General features: G+C 46.7%; 1 protein-coding gene across 1 annotated transcript in view; it reads left to right on the forward strand.

The window, feature by feature from the left end:
• LRP4 (LDL receptor related protein 4) overlaps positions 1–21,766 on the forward strand; it is a 91,715-nt gene that overhangs the window by 47,200 nt on the left and 22,749 nt on the right. Inside the window, exons 2-10 of the mRNA XM_054161462.1 lie at positions 96–242; positions 12,448–12,564; positions 14,574–14,687; positions 15,095–15,211; positions 17,619–17,747; positions 18,466–18,585; positions 18,713–18,838; positions 21,052–21,177; positions 21,595–21,729. Of these exons, the coding sequence (XP_054017437.1) occupies positions 96–242; positions 12,448–12,564; positions 14,574–14,687; positions 15,095–15,211; positions 17,619–17,747; positions 18,466–18,585; positions 18,713–18,838; positions 21,052–21,177; positions 21,595–21,729 (1,131 nt within the window). The remainder of the gene's footprint in view (positions 1–95; positions 243–12,447; positions 12,565–14,573; positions 14,688–15,094; positions 15,212–17,618; positions 17,748–18,465; positions 18,586–18,712; positions 18,839–21,051; positions 21,178–21,594; positions 21,730–21,766) is intronic.

Raw genomic sequence — 21,766 nt, forward strand, 5'->3', positions numbered from 1 at the left:
TGGAGAAAATTTATCATGTCACTTTGTATTGAATGCTGTTACCCTGACAAAAATGGATTTCTTAAAAATACCTCCCCTACTTTGTTTCTTTACAGGTGTTACAAGTAGCACTGAATGCTCCTGTGGACGTAATCATTTCACGTGTGCTGTCAGTGCTTTTGGTGAATGCACCTGCATCCCTGCTCAGTGGCAATGTGATGGAGACAATGACTGTGGGGACCACAGTGATGAAGATGGCTGCAGTAAGAATCCCATTCTTGACTTGTGTCTCTGAAAACTGAATGTCTTAACTTCTTCTCTGCAGGAGCTTCTCTGTTGTTGCAGGGACACCCTGTTTTGTGGACTGGATTTATTGTGTGCCTGGATTTCTTGGGCTGTGGATAACATGCTTTTGACTGACTTCAGTGCTTGGAGTCTTAACAAAGCCAGTGTGTCCACTCACATAAAGCAGAGTGAAAGCCCAACTCTGCCTTCTGCATCTGGTTTTAGATGGCTGTTGGACAAGAATGTTTTGGAGGGAGAGGAAGGGCAGAGACAACTTTTCTCCTGCCTTTGCAGAAATGCTACCTGTGAGCTAAATTACATGGGTTTGATATAAATATGAATGGAAAATAAATAAACAGTGTGAAGAAGGGTGTTGAGGGTGTCTGCTCTCTTAAGTAGCATTCTAGCTTCTGTCCTGGCTGTCTTACGAAGGGAGGAAAGGTAAGTGCTATAACCAACATTGTTTGGTCTTGGGATCCGCTGAAAGAAGTTACCTTGCAGCTACTCTGTCTGCATAGTGTCAGCATCTGTGTAGCTGAGCCCAGATAGGTGAGAACTGTTAAGAAGTGTCACCCTTAGTGGGTTTAGCATGATCCAGGTGAGTTGAGACAACCTCTTTTCCCATTATTTTGTGTTCCACTGACCGTGCTAGAATTGAAGGGTGGAAAAAAAGGCCAAATTGCCTGGAACTCCTTCCTCCATTTTCCTTACAGCTGAAGATGTAAGGCTGCTGTCGATGAACATGGTTGAGGAGTTCATCTTGCTCTGTTGAAAATTTCTGTAGCATTCCCTGCTTTCCACTTTTGACTGCTGTGAAGGAAAGGAGCTTTCTTTATGCTTGAAATACTGTTTCAGAGAATCTCTTCCTCCTTGAGAGTGGGAGATCTCAACCCAGCTTCCTGAAGGTTTGTTTCTTTCTCAGTTCCTGTTTCTTGTAATTTTGGAAAGAGTGAGCAACATGAAAGACCTTGGGTGAAAAATCTGGTTTTGAAAAATAGGTTCCCTGCAAACTGAGGTGATCAGATGGGTGTAAAGATGATTACTGAAAGGGTTATTGGGCAAGGAAGTGACCTTAACTGAACGCAAAGAAAGTGCCAGGAAAGCCTGCATGTTTACATCCAGTGAAGTGCCTTGAACAAGAAAGAGGTGATGAAGATCTGGGACCTGAGAAAATAGTATTAAAATCTCAAAAGAGCAGGAGAGAGGAGGTTGGACTCAACTGTAAAGGCTGAAAAATGAGAAGTGGAGCAGGAATAAGGGGCTTGGAGAGGTAAGGCATAACCAGTAACGAAACTGCTTTTGGCTGGCTTCTTACTGCTAAAGATTTTTTTGGGGGAGGGGATTTGTGTGGGGGGTGATTTTTTTTCTTCAGAGGGAGGGTGTTTTTATGTGGTGTTTTGGTGTGTTTTGTTTGTCAGGTGTTTTTTGTGGGGGAGCTGGTGATGTGTATGATGGTGTTTATAAGGGAAGGTCATACTTCATGCATACACTGGAATGCTGTGAAAGACTCAGTAACAATTTGGACAAGAGATATGTGTTGATAAGGTCTGCTTTGTACTTCAACAAAATCCATCACCAAAGATTTTTAAGCTAAGCAAGTGTGGTAGGACTGGGACAAAACAGTGATTCTGACATTTCAAATACTCTCAGAAAGCAGTCTGACACATTCGTGGAAGTAAAATCCACAGAGGGCTGATAAAGGTGAATATTCCACCTCTTGTTCAGGAGAGTGGGCAAACAGAGAGGGACCTGGGGATGCTGATTGACAGCTGCCTAAACATGAGCCAGCAGTGTGCTCAGGTGGCCAAGAAGGCCAATGGCATCCTGGCCTGCATTAGGAATAGTGTGGCCAGCAGGAGCAGGGAAGTCATTGTGCCCCTGTACTCAGCACTGGTTAGGCCACACCTTGAGTCCTGTGTCCAGTTCTGGGCCCCTCAGTTTAAGAAGGACATCAAGACACTTGAATGTGTCCAGAGAAGGGCAACAAGGCTGGGGAGAGGCCTTGAGCACAGCCCTGTGAGGAGAAGCTGAGGGAGCTGGGGTTGTTTAGCCTGGAGAAGAGGAGGCTCAGGGGTGAACTCATTGCTCTCTACAACTACCTGAAAGGTGGTTGTAGCCAGGAAGGGGTTGGTCTCTTCTCTGTAGCAACCAGCAAGAGAACAAGAAGACACAGTCTCAATCTGCACCAGGGCAAGTTTAGGCTGGAGGTGAGGAGAAAGTTCTTCACAGAGAGAGTCATTCGTTATTGGAATGTGCTGCCCAGGGAGGTGGTGGAGTCACCATCCCTGGAGGTGTTCAAGAGGGGATTGGTTGTGGCACTTGGTGCCATGGTCTAGTCATGAGGTCTGTGATGACAGGTTGGACTCAACGATCTTTGAGGTCTCTTCCAACCTTGGTGGTACTGTGATACTGTGAAATCTTTGTATGAAAAATAGGGGCAGATTTTGTCTTCTGAGAGAGGGTTTACTTGCATGCCATATCCTCACACTCTTGTGGCATCTGCCGTTGCATCATGTCTCATGCTGTGGCCTGGATGAGAGGGGCTTTTTGGTCTTGCACAGTAAAGTTGTGGTTATTAATAAATCAAGGAAATCTGGCCCATATGCATTTGAACAGAAGCTGTGCAAATTAGGGAGCATCAGTGAACTGTGGTCAATCTGCTGATACTCTCAGGCACTGGAGGTTGGGAATTCTCTGCCAAGTGAGGCAGGGAATGTAGGAACAGGGTTTGACTTCTGCCACCTTTAATTTACCATTTCTAACAAGGCAAAGGGAGGAAGAAGACTGAAGCCAAAGGAGATTTCTAGAATACAGGATGTGTAAGGTGGGAATGTTTAAGCCTCTTATTCAGACCACAGCTTGTGCAGTTTCTGCAGTTCAGGGAAAGAGGTAAGCTAGCATTTACAGAGAAGAACAGTAGATGGGAGGGAACATAAAGAGCTGCGTTTACACAGAGTAGAGAAGTGACTCAAGGGGAAGGACTAGAATAGAAGTGCTCTTTTTCAATCTTCCATTGTAGTGGAATAAGTACAAAGAGGACAACTTATTCAGCTGACAGCCAGAAGTACTCTGAAAGCAATTTAGTGGAGAGAAGAACGCTAAAAACAAAGATAAGCAGTGGGGTGAAGGACTATAAAAACATCAAGTGAATGGCTTCAGCACATACATGCTAGGCTGCAGTGCAAAGGCCCTGGAAAAACTGACTCCATTAAGCCTGTTGAGTCTTGCTTTGAGTAGGTGCTCCTTATGAGTTCAGATACATGGTAGCTGTTAGATAGAATAGAATAAACCAGGTTGGAAGAGACCTTCAAGATCATCGCGTCCAACCCATCAACCAATCCAACCCACCTAAACAACTAACCCATGGCACCAAGCACCCCATCAAGTCTCCTGAACACCTCCAATGATGGTGACTCCACCACCTCCCCGGGCAGCCCATTCCAATAGGCAATCACTCTTTCTGTACAGAACTTATTCCTAACATCCAGCCTAAACCTCCCCTGACGCAGCCTGAGACTGTGTCCTCTTGTTCTGGTGCTGGCTGCCTGGGAGAAGAGACCAACATCTGCCTGTCTACAACCTCCCTTCAGGTAGTTGTAGACAGCAATAAGGTCACCCCTGAGTCTTCTCTTCTCCAGGCTAAGCAACCTCAGCTCCCTCAGTCTCTCCTAATAGAGCTTGTGTTCCAAACCCCTCACCAACTTCGTTGCCCTTCTCTGGACACGCTCCAGCAAGTCAACCTCCTTCCTAAACTGAGGGGCCCAGAACTGGACACAGAACTTGAGGTGTGGCCTAACCAGTGCAGTGTACAGGGGCAGAATGACCTCCCTGTTCCTGCTGGCCACACTGTTCCTGATGCAGGCCAGGATGCCATTGGCCTTCTTGGCCACCTGGGCACACTGCAGGCTCATGTTCAGCCTACCATTGACCAGCACCCCCAGGTCCCTCTCTGCCTGGCTGCTCTCCAGCCACTCTGACCCCAGCCTGTAGCACTGCATGGAGTTGCTGTGGCCAATGTGCAGAACCCAGCACTTGGATGTGTTCAATCTCATGCCCTTGGACTCTGCCCATCTGTGCAGCCTGTCGAGGTCCCTCTGCAGAGCCTCTCTACCCTCCAGCAGATCAGCTCCTGCCCCCAGCTTGGTGTCGTCAGCAAATTTACTGATGATGGACTCAATGCCCTCATCCAGATCATCAATAAAGATGTTAAAGAGCATGGGGCCCAGCACTGATCCTTGGGGCACACCACTACTGACCAGCTGCTAGCTGGATTGTACAAACTAGATTGGTGCTATGCTATAGGTTCGTGGTAGTTGTCTGTGCTATTTCCTATCTTGCTCAGTTGTTATGGCACTGAAACTCTGCTGGAACAGATTGTTAAATCCATCTCTTTTGCTTGACATACATGACCCTTGTGAAGGTGTGGGGTCAGTTTTCCATTTGATCTGTTTGCTGATTGTGCCAAAGTATAAAGAAGGCAGCAGGAGTGCAAGAGAAGGGGTGGGATGTGAGCCCCTTGGAGCAGCAACTCCAACTTAAAATCAGTTTAAGCTTCTCACAGATCAACCCTGATGCTTGCACATGGTGCACAAGAATGGTCAGTTCACAGATTTTCTTTACTTCCTTGTCCATCTGCCTGTGACATCTATGTAGTGTTCTGGGTGGAGTGACGTTTTGGACCACTTCTCTATCTTATACTTGAGGTATTTTCTATTTGCTGACTGATACGAGATCCAAAATTGGTGAATTCTTTTTAATACAAATATTGATCTGTAGATTTGACTTCTCCTTATGAAGTCATCCTATGAGCCCCACATATATTGAACACCTTGTTTAAAAAAAAAATCAAAACAACAAACCAACTTGTGAGATTCCTTAAAACCCATGGATCTAGTCCTAATGCTGGAGTGAGCCCAGTGATTTGTTCTGACTCACAAACCCAAGGCTGTGCAACCACTTAGGCTGATTTTTCTGAGGCGCTAGGTGAGGCCGGTGAGGTGGTTCTTCAGCAATGTGTGGGAGCACAGCTCTGAAGTTTTAAAGACAATAATTACAATATCAAGTAGATGTCTCTGATCATAAAAGCTGCAAGCTAGTTTTACAGAGTCACAGGATTTTCCTTTTCCTCCTGTGGATGTCCTAACTTTGCAGGGAAAGCAAGCTGCAACATGCTTGTTTTAAGGCCTACTTTTCCTTTAGTGTATCAGCTCGTATGTATCAAAGTATCATAGCATCAGTCAGGGTTGGAAGGGACCACAAGGATCATCTAGTTCCAACCCCCATGCCGTGGGCAGGGACACCCCACACTAGATCAGGCTGTCCAGAGCCTCATCCAGCCTGGGCTTAAACACCTCCAGGGACGGCGCCCCAACCACCTCCCTGGACAACCCATTCCAGGGCTTCACCACTCTCATGGGGAAGAACTTCCTCCTCACATCCAGCCTGAATCTCCCCACCTCCGGCTTCATTCCATTCCCCCTAGTCCTATCACTCCCTGAGATCCTGAGAAGTCCCTCCCCAGCCTTCTTGTAGGCCCCCTTCAGATACTGGAAGGCCACAATTGGGGCTGTTCAGTCTAGAGAAGAGAAGGCTCTGGGGTGACCGAACTCCCTCAGTCTGTCCTCATAGGAGAGGTGCTCCAGCCCTCTGCTCATCCTGATGACAATACAACGACAAGAATGAATTCCTGAGAGAGTTCTGTCTGTGTCACTGGGAAGTGGACAGGAGAGTGGGAAGACATTAGACTGCTAGACTACGAATGAAACAAGAGAGTGAAACATGGAGTGAGGTGAAAATTAGTTTATCAAGGTTCAGTGTTGTATCTGTGTCTATATAGCACTGCATATGCTTCAGTTTATTGAATTCTATATTAGTGAGAACATCTGACCTTAAATAGGTAATCTGCCTCTTCATTTAAATAATGACATATACCTTGAAATGTACTGTGTTAAAAAAAAGAGGGGGGGGGGGGACACACACAAGATACTTGGCAGTGAATGAGAGGATCTGCAGCTCTGCAGGATCTTAAAATGTGGTGTGGTTGTGGGTGTTTTGCTGGGGTTTTTTGTTGCTGTTGGTTTTGTTTGTTTGTTTCTAATGTTCTATTGCAAACTACAAATAAAACCCACTTTCAGAGTTAGTTGCATGAAGTTTTGTTTTGTTTTTATTCCAACTGTTGTCCTTTATGGACCCCACAGGCATTTTCCCTTCGTATGGATGTCCTCGGAATGTCTGCTTTTCATAGGTGGTTTTTTCATTGTTTTTGGGAGAGCCCTGCCTCTGCTTACCTGGCTGTGACAGGAGCAGTTTTTCTAGCTGGGCTGTGATGGCAGCCAATTATTCTGTGACATGTTTACTTCCTGCTCTGGATCATGTTTGCAAGGCAGGCTGCTGTAGTAATAATAGTAATAAGCGACCTCCCAGCTGTCATGCCAGCTTCATAGACTTTTTCTGGGGTCAGCTCTCTAGCTTGCTGACAGTGTCTGGCTTGGAAGCCCTTGCTACACATGCACGGAGTAGCTCAGCTGCCTTCCTGCCTTGTGCCAACAGAGACTGCTTTGGACTGTCCTTAACGAAAGCCGCATGCAAGCAGAGGAATGGTTTTCATTCTGCCCTCCTGCATGTGCTTTGAAGTCCACTGTGGTGTGAATGAGTCTTACTTCCTGTGGCAAGGGTGAAAGCACAACTGAGTAAACTTGGCCTGAGGACTGATAAATAGTTATGTTTTTCCTAAGATACACCAAATCCCCTTGTAACCACCCCCCAGCAGAGCCTTCTTGAACTGGGTTTTGGATCTGTATCATACCTAATCAGCTTGTAAATGTGTAGCTCCTTGGGACACAGACTGCCTCACTTAGCTCTGTGTGTTGTTGTACAATACTTTTTCATTTAAAGAGACTGAAGATGATTTACTCCTTTTATCTTAAAGCTTACTGAAAGCAGTCTATTGTTCCCATCTTATTGGGACGTTTGGGCAATTCCTGTTGAGCTACCACTCATTCAAGCCTGAGAGAGGGTCTCTTCCTTGCCAGGAACAGGACTATCTGTATAACCTTGCTTATTAGTCCCATGACAGATTTTTTTGAGGTGATGTAAAGATCAGAATCTCACAGATCTTTGACTAAAGTTAATGGAAACTTTCAAAAAGAATCATCTTCCCTCTGCCCTTCATTTAGTCACCAGTCTTGAGGTCAGATACAAGAGCTCAGGTCAAGTTTCACTGCTAAACTCCCGAGTTTTACTAATTAGGAATGCTTAGTGTAAGTTCACAGGTTTCTCTTGAAAAGACACCAGTTCCATATCTGCAAGCATAGTTCATTTTATTGGGCTTGGAGGATGTGTGTTTCCTTTAACAGGCATCAAAATTAACGCAGTGCCCCCTCAGGCAGCGCGCTTGCGATCAAAGGGCTGTGAAAGATTGGGTGCCAATACTCTCTTAAATTTCTTTCTCTTTTCTTAAACTCTTGACCAGCAACATCTTTAAATACAGTTCAGCAGTGTGCCTGGAAACAGTTTATATTATTCTTGAACTAGTTTTTTTCAAAATGTAGCTAGTAAAATGCGGTGTCTCCTGTTTCTGCCTGAGAATGGATTCATGTTTCTGCCCACCGTGCTGCACGTCTCAGCAAACAAATCTCTGGTTGTGTGCACGTGTATGCTCACACGCATGCATCAGTGTTGGCCATAGCTTGGTGTCAGGCTGCAGTTGTCTCTTAAGTGGTAGGAGTAATTTATTGGTTTTTTGGAGTTTGTATTATTTATCTTTTTATCACATTAACTTCTCATTCTTCCCACGAGCGAGATTCAAAGCGTTTCAAATTGCTGCGTCCGAGATCGGAACTCCAGTGGCTCACTGTCCTTGGGTGCAAAGCAACCTGCTCCCCACAGGCACCGGGGATGATAAAGTGTTCAAAGGACAGTGGAACGTGATTGAGCCTGCGTTTCACCTTGTAAACTTCCCTTTTCCCTCTGCCCTCCCCCTTCCCCTTCTGCTCGGCCATAAAAGAGCGCCCTGTGTAATAGGAGTTGGGAGAGGGGGAGGAATAGCAGGCTACGATAGTCCTAGCTTTGCTGAGACCTTGGATGATGTCCAGTGTGACCATGCAGAGGGATGAGCTCAGGGAAGTGGTTGGAAGTTCAAAGGCGTTTTTGTGTTGCTCACTGTCAGTTGACAGATGTGCTTTTTTGGGCTGTTGCTGCCCAGCCTAGCTCTTCCCGTCAGCTCCCCTTCCTTGGGCTTGTTCTCCATCCTGTTTCTCTGCTTTGGGGGTTAGGTTAGTTCTTGTCTGTCTGGGCATTTGTCTGTCTTCAGCTGCATCCTAGGACTTGCCTTTGCTCATTTCTTTTAGGAAAATACTGTTTCTTTGCACAGATGTGGAGAGATCAAGCTGGAATCGAGCAGGGAAGGGAGGATGAGGCTTAACTATGTTTACTGTTGCATTACCTAATCCTGCTATGAGCAGCGATGAAAGCATGTTCCTGCAATCTCTGAGTGCTTTCTCCATCAGTGGAAGCAGTGCCCATGAAGAACTTGCAGCTTTTTTAGGGAGTAATAAATACCCTTCATTTTACAGGTTGGGGAGGTGGGGCTGAAGAGAGGGAACTATCCCATGCTCATGCGAGCATCAGCATCGAGCTGGGAAGGGACTGTAGAGGTTATATTTCTAATCTTCCTGTCCAGAGAGGTCTTGCTTCATCTCTGGCAGTGAAATTCCTACTGCCATGTACTCTGCTTCTGACCATGAAACTGTGACTTTTGAGTTATGAGAGTTAAAGCAATACACTTAAATTGTGTAGCTGCTCCATGATGTCAGAACCAATGATAGTTGAGGTTGTTTGAATGTCCTAAGTGTGACTTCTCAACTTTCAAATTTCCTCTTAACTTCAATTGTCCAAACACTTTGGAGATATTTACAGCAGCACTAAACATTAACTCTGGGCCTAGTGGTAAGCTTTCAGCTTTAATTCAATAGGAATAAAAGTCATCAAAATATGAGGTAATCAGTGACCAACAAAAGGGCTGAATAATTAGCCTAGTGCAAAGAGCTGTACAGTGGAGCTGCAGCCTGGTGTCTTCAGAAAGAATAGAAGGAAATACAAGAATGTATGTGAGCAGGCAGTTTACTTTTGAATGGGGAGAAGTGTTTGTGGATTGGGAGGTCAAAGCTGGGAAGCAGAGGTTAGAGAGAGTAAGAGACTGCCCCCATGTGAAAGCTGCCCCTGGAATATCTTGCATTTTCTTGTGAAACATCTGTTTCTGACCGTTATTAGAGTCAGGTTACAAGTTTATGATCCCTGCCCTGATCCCATTGGCAGTTCCTCTGCTCTATGAAACATCAGTCTTCATTCATTAGTTTGGTTTGGGTTTTTTTTGTCTTAAGTGGATTTGTGTTTTTTCTTCCTCCTTTAAAGGTGAACTGCTGTAGAAGTGGATTTATCTACCCCTCTGGTGTTGTCTGGGCTGGCACACACTTGCTGTCTGCTGGGGTAGGAATTAAGTCCTCCTTTGTGTTTCACCCTCATCCCCCTGCTCCCCCTCCCCAGTGCTTGAAGCCCAATTTTTATATTTAGGGGGAGTATGAAATTGGCTGAACTGCTCCTGGTAGGGGTGGAATTGCATTTTGTGTTGTGATGTCATGAAGGGACACAGCAGTTCAGAGGGATAATGGTGTCTGCCCCGAACCAGGGCTAATGGCCTAACCCTCGGGGAGCCTGAAGAATTCTCCCCTGGAGAGTCAGTATGCAAATGCCCTTCCAGGTGGCTCCTGTGCAGTCCTTTGGTGATTAGTCACGCTGGGACTGGGGAGAGCAGACAGAAAAGCATGTGCTGGGGGGATGGTCTGAGTCCTGAAACTGCAGCTGAGGCCAGAGAAGGTTAGCTCCGTGTGCAATGTATTGAAGTTGTGCTTGGGGAGAGAGAACTGTTCTGTGGGACTGGTCCTCTGAATCAAAAAATCTCTCTTGGTTTTGTTTGGAAGCAGTGTTTGGGATATGGAGTGTTTTCCCCTCCCACCTGCCTTAGGGAAGAAAGGGGAGGCTGCTTCCCTCTCCATTTTGCTGCAGTGGAACAGGGATGCTCAGAGAAAATGCAATGTAAGGAAATGGATAAGCCATTGGAAGACTGGGGTGCTGACAAACCTGTGTGACAGGTTTGTATGCTTGCCTCTCTGGGCCCTAGAAGAGTCTGGATTTGACCTGGATGTATATCTGCATGGGGTGTCCTGGACAAGATGGGAAGAATCATAGAATGGTAGGGATTGGGAGGGACCTCTGGAGATCATTGAGTCCAGCCCCCCTGCCAAAGAAAGGCATCCAAATGGGTCTTGAAAGTCTCTAGAGAAGGAGAGTCCATAACCTCTCTGGGCAGCCTGTTCTAGTGCTCTGTCACCCTCAAAAGAAATAAGTTTTCTCTCATGTAGATGTGGAACTTCCTGTGTGTAAGTATTCTGGACCTTTTCTCAAGGGCCTGTGCCACATTCTGTAGTTTGTCACCTAGTGCAGGGTTCAGAATGGAGAGCAGTGGTGTCTGCAGTGATGTCCTCTCAGATGCAGACATGCCTGTGTCTGTCATACTGCTGCCTGCAGGGACAGCCTGAGAAGATGATCAGAATTTGCAGTTAGGAAAAGAGATGATAGAGCAAATCTGAATTTCACTGCATCAGTGTGTTCTTAGGGTGGTAGGCTTTTAGGACAGGCCCATGAGAAGAAGTGTTGGAGGGCCTGCAGCAGAGAGCAGTGAATGATTCTGTATCCTGTAATCTGTGCTGCTTTCACAGGACATTGGCGGCAGTGCTGGGCCAAGGGGAAGTGGAAGGATGAGGAAGCTAAAAACGTGCCTGTTTGTTCTCTATATTAAATTCTTCTCCCAGTATGTGTGGCTGCTGTCTTCACCTTATACTTGTTCCTGCCTCCCTCCTGTCACACTCCCACCTCCAGGGTAGTGTTGGCAGGGAAAGAAGTAGCAGCATAGCAGAAGAGGGCTGGCCTGCCTGGTGACAGATGGGCAGTGCTGTCGGCAAGCTGGGCTGGGATGAAAGGGTTTCAGGCACTAACCTCCCCAGCCCTTGCCCCTTTGCATTGCTGAGTGAATATTGCTCTTTGGAGAACCCACCTGTCAGGAACAGTCTTGTGCAGCCCTTTCTCTACCACAGCTGGCAGCACTTAAAAGCATGAACCTCCTGGGGTTGAGTGTTCCTCTCATCTTTGGGGGGAAGGATACGGCTGATGCTCCCCCCCTGAATTCCAGCTTTGTAGCTCCAGACCTCTTCAAACACTGTGGGTTTTGGTTCCACTCCATTGCCAGCAGACTCCTGTGTAGGCAAGCCTCATCCCATGTCTTTCTCTTTCCTCTGTCCCTTCTGAAGACTTTACCAAGGTTTGGAGTCTGTTGCTGACGCCTGAGGTACATCAAATTATCCCAAGCAGTGATTTCCTCTAACCTTCTGCTTGCAGGTTTGTTAGCCAAAAATGCCATCCCTGTGCTGAGCACACAGACACACACACACGTACCTTGCAAAATCCTGTTCTCAAAAACATCATTGCTCCTGGTAGTTCTCACTCTGAAGCACTTGTTGTGTAATAGAAACAGGATGGACTGTAGTGGGAAGCACGCAGGGAATCACAGAATGTTGGGGGTCGGAAGGGGCTTCCAGAAATCATCAAGTCCAATGCCCAGCCAAAGCAGGATCACCTAGGGCAGGCCACACAGGAACACATCCAGGTGGGTTTTGAAAGTCTCCATGGAAGGAGACTCCACAACCTCTCTCAGCAGCCTGTTCCAGTGCTCGAGCCATCGCCCTCACGGTAAAGAAGTGTCTCCTTATGTTGAGGTGGAACCTCCTGTGTTCTATTTTGTACTCATTGTTCCTTGATAATGCGGTTTTGCTTTTTATAAATCATGTGCAGTTAGGCAGGCTCAGGAGTGAAAGAGAAAAGTGGAACTCAGTGGGGCAGTTGTGGTGGCTGCTTTATTGTGGGAAGTTCAGAGCTGCTCTGGGGAAAAGAGACTGTCAAGCCACAGATCTACCCTGGTCCCCATCTGAGAAACAGCTCTTCTTCATGACTTGAAATTTTATGTCTTTTGTTTCTAAGAGGTGTAGCACTTTTTCTTTAGGAGGGCAGGCACTTTGCTTTCAAGGAAAGAGGCTGGCTGCATCTCCATGATATGTTTCTTTGCTGTTGCAGTGCTACCCACTTGCTCCCCTTTGGACTTCCACTGTGACAACGGGAAGTGTATCCGCCGGTCATGGGTCTGCGATGGAGACAACGACTGTGAGGATGATTCTGATGAACAGGACTGCCGTAAGTCACCTCTTTAAGGGTGGAAGGTGGGTGGGGGCAGTGCCTGCCTGCCATAGCTAGAGAAAATGGACTGTTTTTATTACAGGAATGTAAGAGTTTATCCACCAAATCAGACCTTTGGCTCCTAGTAAGCTATATCGTGCCTCTGACAGAGGTGTGTACCTGATGTCCATAAGCCCTGGCACCTGGCTTGCTGTTCAGTTGTGTGTCCTGGGGGAGGGAATGCCTCTCCATCCAGCTGGAGAACCGTTTATTCCCTGAAGCCTTGCTAGTTAACGTCCCATGAAGCACTTCCCTGAGCTGAGCACTTCGTGTCCTGCCCTGTTCTGGAAACACCTAACCTCTGCCAATTCCTACTGAACTGCCTGTCTGGTTGACTTCCTGTGGCCTCAGGTTCCGCTGGCTGACTTTCCTGCTGTGCTGGGCTGTCCCGGGCTGTCCCCAGCATCTTCTCCATTCAAATAAAGTTTCCTGAGAGGAAGGTGCTGTAGGGATGCTGCCAACAAAAGGACAGGTGACCCTCACAGCTGTCTGTCTGCTGCCATGAGAGGCACCCTCTTCAAAAGAGCTGCCATGGTGGGCTGCTAGCTATGAGCTTGTTCTTTTACAGATGGAGAGAATTTTGGTTGAGTCTTTGGAGTTTGGCCCCTTCCTTTGCCCTTTGTGTTACTTGTGATTGGCTTCCATCAGCAAAATATGTTCAGAGATACAACTTTCTTTCTCCACAACACATTGTCAGGTCCCTATGTGGGAGCACATGTCAGGGAGCCAGTGTGTTATGCAGTACTGGAGCTTTGCCTTCTCTGAATCTGCAGTGGTTCCTAGGGCTGGTCTCAGGCTACAGCTAGGAGCAGATCTATTTTGCTGTCTGGCTGAGATGGTTGCAGCTGCTTAGTAAACATTACTCTACCGGCCTTGAATTCTAAAGAAGTTGTGTCCATAGTGCTCTGGAGTGGCTCTGATGGAGGAGACACATCTCAGGAAATGCACAAATAAATCTCTTGGCTGTAGAGTATTCTATGCCAAATCTGAGCTTGGAAATTAATTCACTATTTGATCAGTATGCCCTTGATCTTTGCCTTCCTTTTTGGGCAAAGGGCCAGGAAGCAAGATTTCAGGGTTTCCCTTCCTGTGTGATGCTTTGGGTTGCAGAACTAGGGTGAGTTTTCCAGTCTATTCAGAGAAAAGGTAGATAGGTCTGGGTCTGTTTGATCTTCTGTTTTCCAGAAAAGAGTTGAAATGCCCTCATGTCTGAGACAGCAGTGGAGAAGGGCATGATCAAAATGTTTGGAGACTAATGAAGAAAGCAAGGCTCTGTGAATAAGAGATTCTCAGGGGACCATGCAGACTAACACGTAACCATAGAAGCATGTCTGTTGGATTGAGGTTCTCAGGTGTTAACTTTGCAGTCCCTTTCCTTTCCTCACTGGTCTGCAGACAAGCTTCCTTAGAAAACTGCCAAAGAGGGTGGAATGAGGCTGGAAATACTGAGGACTTCAGAAGAGGAAGTTTAAATTTTCTCTCTCCCTTTTCAATGAACATTTCCTTTCCTTTGAAGATAACTTTGGTGTTGTGAAAAGGAGGTGGAGCTATAATTCTACCAGCAATTCTTTCTTAGATAATGATAGGGCCTATTAATTCTTTTTAGAAGAGACCTGCATCACCTTTTTTTTCCATGCAGAGAGCTCTTGAGCCTGGCTTGAGGCCTTGCTGAAGTACCAGCACAGGCTGGGCAGCTCCATCTCTCTGTTCCAGGCACTTCCTCCAGCTCATGTTATCTGGCTTTAGAAACTGATGTAGTATTGACTTGTGGATGGAGTGGAAGAGAAACGCTTAGGGAATCTTACAGTGGCCTTCCTGGTATTGATAGGCAAAGGGCAATCAGCTCTCCAGTGTTGTGGTGTCCTTGGAGGACAAAGTTGCTCAGTTTGTAGTGTGTCCATACTTGGTGTTCTGCAAGACAAATCTTCTTGCTTTGCCTTCACCTTACTACTTTTGTGTCCTTGCAGCTCCACGGGAGTGCGAGGAAGATGAGTTCTCATGTCAGAATGGATACTGCATCCGTAGCCTGTGGCACTGTGATGGTGACAATGACTGTGGTGACAACAGCGATGAGCAGTGTGGTGAGTAATGTGGCACTGCCAGTCTGTGCACAGGCTCCAACCTGTATGGCTATAGGGTCCCTCAGCATGGCTAAGGCTTGCAGCTCGCTTGTCTGGTCTGGGCTTCTGTTCCCAGAGCTGGCTGATTGGGATCTTGGGCTGTGTGGTTTACCTGCCAGGCAAAAATCACTTGAGACTCATTATTCCTTAACGTGCCATTGCAAAGTCCTTTGGATTTCTTTTGAATCCAACACACTCATTAAACTGAGCAGTGATGGTTTTGCTCAGGGACTACGTGACATTGGGTATGTAGGATTTTTTGAGCAGTCCTGTTTGTGGGTGCCCTCTGAGCTTCAGGAGAATGGGGAGGTTGTTTCCTGGGAACTCTGAGAAAAACCAAGGCTTTGTTCGTGGTGCTGTCTCTGCAGATATGAGGAAGTGCTCAGAGAAGGAGTTTCGTTGCAGTGACGGGAGCTGCATAGCTGAGCACTGGTTCTGTGACGGTGACACCGACTGCAAGGATGGCTCTGATGAAGAGAATTGCCGTAAGTTCTCTCCTTGCTTTGTAATCACAGGATATAGCCTTTTGGTCCTACTCCTGTCTTGGGGTTTGGCATGTTTTCTGCAGTAGAGATGAAACACAAGTTAGTCCTGCCTGTTCTGGCAGCCATGCTGGCTTCTGCTGCCTGCGTGAGAGGGCAGAAGAAAATGGTTTTATTGCCTGTGTTACCTCACAGGCACTGTCTGTGCCCAGCTGCTTCTCATCTCCTTTCCATGGCTGTGTGACCTTGAGCCAGACCAGGATGCTGATGTTTTACTGAATACAGTTCTGTATAAAACTGTAGGAGTTGGAGGGCAAGGAGGAAGGGGAGAAGACCATTACCTTCTTTTTCCTCTTGTCCGAGTCCTGCGTGACATTTCAGAGAGGGCTCTGACCATTGACAGAGCCCTCAGAGACTGCACGTCCTCAGCTGGCACACTGCCTGCCTGCCTGCCTGCCCAGCCCCTCTTCACTTGGATGCTTTGTGCAGGACATTGTCCAAAAAGTGACTGATGGGGGAAGTGGGTGCGTGAGAGGGCTCCTCCACCTTCTCAGGCATGTAGTAAGTGGGACAGGAGTCCTAACCCTCACATTCTCTGTCTTGTGTCTGTGGAAGTCGCAGTTGTCCCTTCCCCCACGCTGCTCTCAAAGGCATTTTGCAGAATTTGTTCTAGATAGCAGGAAACTTCAAAAGGCTCTGGGAAGGGGGATCAGGGCCGCCAGCTCTTGAAGGGTAGGGGGAGTGGATGCATGGGGGAATGGTCTTTTATCTCTCCAGATAATGAGAGCTGGCAGGGCGCCAGAGGCTGCAAACATTTCTAAGCTAGGAAAAGGCTCTAAGAGGAAGCCAGCCTCTTTCCTCCTCCTTTCCCTCTCTCCCTTCCTCACTGCCTTGCTTGGCACTTCCCTGCAGGCCTTGAAGGATGGGAGATGTTTCAGCCTTTCCTCCTATATGAGTAGAGGGGCACCCAGAACTGATGCCCCTGCTTCTCTGAGCTGCAGTGCATCTGGAGTTGGGGCAGGCACTTTGGTCTATAGGGCATTTTAACTAACTCACTTCTTTCTCTTATCTTCCTCCTTGTGATTGTCATCTTTTCTTTATCTCCAGTCCTGCTTGTCATTTATCTAGGACAAACTGGGACTATGCTGTTCTTTTTGTGGTTTTCTTGGGGTGTTTTTTTGTTTGTTTGGGTGTGTTTCTCTTGTGAGTGTGTGTGTTATAACCTAATCACACTATGTGAGAATTCCCTGTCTTTGCTTTTACCTGAAGGAGACCCAAACACTCCTTTCAGGCTCCTTTGATGAGGGGTGTCTGAGCTCACTTTTTAGCATCCAGCCCCTGGATACTCACTGAAGTAAAGCATGCTTGCAGCCCTTGCACACTACTTCAGCTTGGAGAAGCAGGTGTAGTTCACTTTCCAAGCTGTCAGTCTGTCTTTTCCCTTTTGTTTCGTGGATTTATTTTCAGAGCTCTTCGGTTGCAGTGCTCATATGCCTGAAACATGCCGGTCATTCTCTGCGCCGTCTGAGAAGAGGCGTCAGATTCTGTTGAGTAGGACTCAGAATGTTTTCCCTCCCTTTCCTCATAGTGAACTGTTGAACAGAGAGCAGTGGTGTGAGAAACGAGCTCACTGCTACGTTTTAAATACAAGCAGTTTATTATAAAATGAAGGCAAACAGCGCTGGGCACACAGCAGACTCGCTAGAGGCACGCCAGAACAACATGAGTTGAGCTTATATGGACGACAGACTTATGCATATTCATAAATATCTCCACAAATCCCTTTACATTTCCCAAGCACGCTCCAACCCCCCACCCCAAGTCCCAGTCCCGCCTGTTGTTGGCTGCGGACATCAGGGCCGGGATAATAGTTGCACTCTTGACCCCGTCGCTCCCAGCCGGTCTCCGACACCTCGACGCCTCACTCCCCCCTTCTATTTCTCTCCCAATACACATCCTACACAACACAGACTACAAGCAGCCAATCAGCTTAAGGCTGGAACTCCGTGGTCCCCAGCAATGCCGGGCACCCACCTTCCCCTTGCCAAAGCCAAAGGTAACAATTTCTCACACCTTCCTTTTTCATCACTGTTTTCTTCTCTAGAACTTGATGTGTCTTGAAAAGTTAGAGTTTCTAGACTAACATCCTATGCAAACTTTTTTTTAGTTTTAGCAAGTTGTCTGCCAGGTGTCTTTTTACATAGGCTTAACCTGCCCCTCAGTGAAGCACAAACAACGTTCAAATTCCTCTCGGGAATGCAAGTCATGCAGAAATATGCAGCAGTGGCTCCTAATCTCCAGCACCTTTCTGATGTATACTTGCTAGCCTGTTAATAAACTGAGAAGGTTGCATCTGAACTGAACTGTGTGCTGTCATCTCAGGCATTTTCCCTTTTGATTCCCTCATTAGCATCAGATGTTCCAGCTGCCACCTGCAGCTTGGAGGAGTTCCAGTGTGCATATGGACGCTGCATCTTGGACATCTACCACTGTGACGGCGATGATGACTGTGGAGACTGGTCTGATGAATCTGACTGCTGTAAGTTAGTGCAGGGTGGTATTATAGAATGGTAGGGGTTGGAAGGGACCTCTGGAGATCGGGTCCAGCCCTCCTGCCAAAGCAGGTCACACAGAAAGGAGTCCAGATGGATCTCAAAAGTTTCCAGAAAAGGAGACTTTCCACAGCCTCTCTGGGCAGCCTATTCCAATGCTCTTTCTTCCTCACAGGAAAGAAGTTTCTCCTCCTGTTGAGGCAGAACTTCCTGTGTTGCAGTTTGTGTCTGTTGCCCCTCCTCCTATGACAGGGCACCAGTGAAAAGAGAGTGGCCCCTTCTTGACACCCAACCTTGAAAGCATTTGTAAACATTGATCAGATCCCTTCTCGGTCTTCTCCATGCTGAACGGCCCCAAATCTCCCGGCCTTTTCTTACATACTTTTCTAAGCTTCTAAATTGCAAACCTAAATGGATTTTGCATTGGCTGCAGAGAGTTTGAAGTGCAGACTGCAGTCTTAATTATTTACACATAAGCTGGCTCTTCCTTTATTGTTTGTTTGTTTTTTAAACTTGTGAGAGTGGTGATGGGAACTGTGCAGTCAGCAGACTTCTGTATACAGTAATTAAAGCAGCTTCCAAGAGGAGTCCATTCAGGACTGAGTTCCACAGTGGTGGAACAGTAGAAGTGGTGCCAGGCTTTGGGGATGTTACATTGATCTGTGTCCTGAGTTTTGTTCTTCCTGTCTTTTACCCTCTCTGCAGCATCTCACCAGCCTTGTCGCTCTGGAGAGTTCATGTGCAACAGCGGCATGTGCATTAATGCCGGCTGGAGGTGTGATGGAGACTTTGACTGTGATGACCAATCAGATGAGAGGAACTGCAGTGAGTACTGGCAGCTGGTGGAAGTGTTCACTTTCTGTGGATGCAAAAGAGTGTTTGGGACTTAGCTTTTGAATTGGGCTCCTTCTGATCCTTCTTGCTTGTGTAATATTCTTGTGTTGTCGCTCAGCTACGTCTATGTGCACAGCTGACCAGTTCCGCTGTAAATCAGGGCGCTGCGTCCGTCTGTCCTGGCACTGTGATGGGGAGGATGACTGCTCTGACAACAGTGATGAGGAGAACTGTGAGAACACAGGTTTGTCCTGCAGCCTTGCTGCTTACAGCTAATGTTTTCAACCTGGAGCTAGTAGGTCGTGAAGTCTCTGTTAGCTTGCTTCACTGAGTTCAGCCTAGAGTTTCCATCCTTGCCAAAGAATGGGATCTAAAGGTCGTCTTAGACACTTGCAGACAGGTGCAGGTCTTTGTGCTTTAACTTAAGTGATGTAATTTTCTGGTCAGATACCAGATTCCTGTATCTTTCCATCCTGTCCCTACACTATCAATTACCACAGAGCGCTGAGATGGTTCTGTTCAGACTTGGAAACATGGTGTGCTACCCGTGTCAAATAGATTATGCCCAGATACTCCTGCATAGCTTTTATGGTGCCTTGTATAACTGCCAAGCAGTTCCAACAGGCAGTGGAATCAAAAAGGGTATTTAGTGGAAGTGAAGGATAAAGTCTTTTGGAGGTTGAGGATGCCAGCTTCTTCCTTAAATGTTTGCTCAGGAGTCTCTGGCTATATGCAAAATGATTACTGGAAATTCTTTTCTATAGTAGTGGTTATGGAGAAGTGGAGTGTTTTGACAGACCCTGGTTTTATGTTGGGATTAGTGGAATGTATAGAGTCTTCACTTTTCCTTAAATCCGTGAATTCATTTGAGTGCACGGAGCCTAGCTGTGCACACTGACCCTTCTGAACCAGGGTGTTTTAAACTGTAAGTTTAGGGATCACAAAAAGGATTTATGCAACTGTAACCTTTGTTGGAGCCTGTTGAGGAGAGGAGAGTGGGTGTTCTACAAGGACAGCTGAGCTCAGAGGACCTGGAGAGGCACGCTTTGTGGTTATTTGGCAGCAGCTGCTCTACACTGGTCAGCTGTCATGAGCACCAGTGTGCAGGAGATCGTGGTGGTCCTGGAAAAAGCAATTGTACTTAAAGACAAGCTGGTAACTCTTTTTTCCTCATCCTTGTAACAAAGGCATGTAGAGGTATTGAACGGTGCTGTGCACAAGCCTTATCAAACTTCAAGAGCCACTGAAATGCAGCCTCTCCACCTCAAACCAAAGCCAAGGTGGTTAACACAGCTGTTGTTACTGTAAGGTTAGTTGTGCAGTTCTGCATTAAATCTAGTAACCTGGTGATGGTCAGCAGGTAAAAATTAACACAGAGCTTCCAAGCACACTGTGTGCCTGCCACTCTGAGTGAAATAGTGTGCTGCAAGTCTGTAGCAAGAGTTAAAATCCTACGTCAGCTCTTGCATTTAGAATAGAATTACATTTCTTTTGGCCATAGAGAGAAGATTCCTAGAATACTAGGAGATCAGCTGATGTAAGGATTGTTATGTTCAAGATGACAAATGCAGTCCAAGTTTCAGAATCATTCCTATAAAACATTCCTGTGCTCTGAGAAGTGAATCTGCATGTTGGTTTTATGTTCCCAGCTGGAGTGTCTGCTAGTTCTTATTTGTACGTGTTGTAGTCTTACAACTGCCCTTCTCCAGGCAGCCTTCCAATCTAATGGTCTCTTTGCTGATGGTTGTGCTGTCCTGTTGTCTTCCTGGGATTATCAAACGGTGATGATTTGCAAAGCACTAACCAAGAGGTACAAGAAATAAGAGGCAGCAGAACGGCACTAAAGAAAGGATCAGATTTGGCAAAGTCCTTATGAACAGTATTACTTTACTTGCAGGAATTCTGTAGAGTTTCCCTGCCAACAGCAGAAGTTGAAGTGTGTAGCTCATGTGTGAAATCCTGTTGCCTGAGCTCAGATTTCAAGGACTCATGTAAAATCTCATTCCAAGTCTGTCACAGTGCAGTTAGGGCTGGACAAGATGCTCATTCCTTTGCAGGTTTAAGATCTGTAGCCGTGCTGGGGTGACATATCAGATGATTCAAGTGAGGAACTGACTCCTCTCTCACACATGCTGAGTAGCGTTGTGGAATCCGGAACCAAAGGATGACAGGACCTTCCAGTCATTCTGAGAGAAACTAAATAGCTGAAGGTCCCAATAAAGCAACACTGAACTCAGTCTGGAGGGGAACTTGTAGGCCTCCAAGTCTGCATAAAGATCTGCAGAGCACAAGGGGAGTGCAAGATGAGCTGAATTCAAGGAAAGACAAAGTAATGGATTTGTGCTCATATAAATTTCAGAACAAGTCTTAGAAAATGTTCTGTGTCCTTTTATTCACTGTGACTGTTGTTACATCAGTAAGCTGTGGTGTGCTTACTTTCCCCTTTCTCTATTGCAGGGACCCCTCAGTGTGCTCCAGACCAGTTCCTGTGTGGGAATGGACGTTGTATTGGCCAGAGAAAGTTGTGCAATGGAGCAAATGATTGTGGAGATGGCAGTGATGAAAGCCCACATCAAAACTGCCGTAAGTGCTCCAAGTTCAATTGTAAACATAAATGGAGGCACTGTAATGTGCTGCTGAAGGGTGTGTGTGAGGAAGGAGGCCTGGACCGTGATACTGTGAGAGCGCTGAAGACCGAGGCAAAATGGTCTTGGTGATTTTGCCAATTACATCCTGCAGACAAGTAATGATGGGGAGATGATGAACTTTGGTATCAAAGTTTGTCTGCAGAGATAGTGAATCCTAAAAGCCTATTATCCTGAGCTTCCATGTCCCTTTAAAGGGGAGAGTTCTGACTGTGAAGAGGCAGCTTCCAGCACAGCCTGTGTTCTTCCCCTCTTGCTGAGCCTATTCTGAAGGGTGACTCCTGCCTAGCAGCTGAGGACACAAGCAGCTGCCTAGTGGTTTCAGCTCAGTTATCTTCATGCACTTCTTTTGCAGGCCCACGAACAGGGGAGGAGAACTGCAATGTCAACAATGGTGGCTGTGCTCAGAAGTGCCAGATGGTACGAGGGGTGGTGCAGTGCACCTGCCACACAGGTTACAGGCTCCTGGAAGATGGCCGATCATGCCAAGGTGTGTTTTTGGAGCAGTAGCATACTCCCTGCTGCTC

Source organism: Dryobates pubescens, chromosome 5, assembly GCF_014839835.1.
Source record: "Dryobates pubescens isolate bDryPub1 chromosome 5, bDryPub1.pri, whole genome shotgun sequence".
In the NCBI taxonomy this organism is placed as follows: domain Eukaryota; kingdom Metazoa; phylum Chordata; class Aves; order Piciformes; family Picidae; genus Dryobates; species Dryobates pubescens.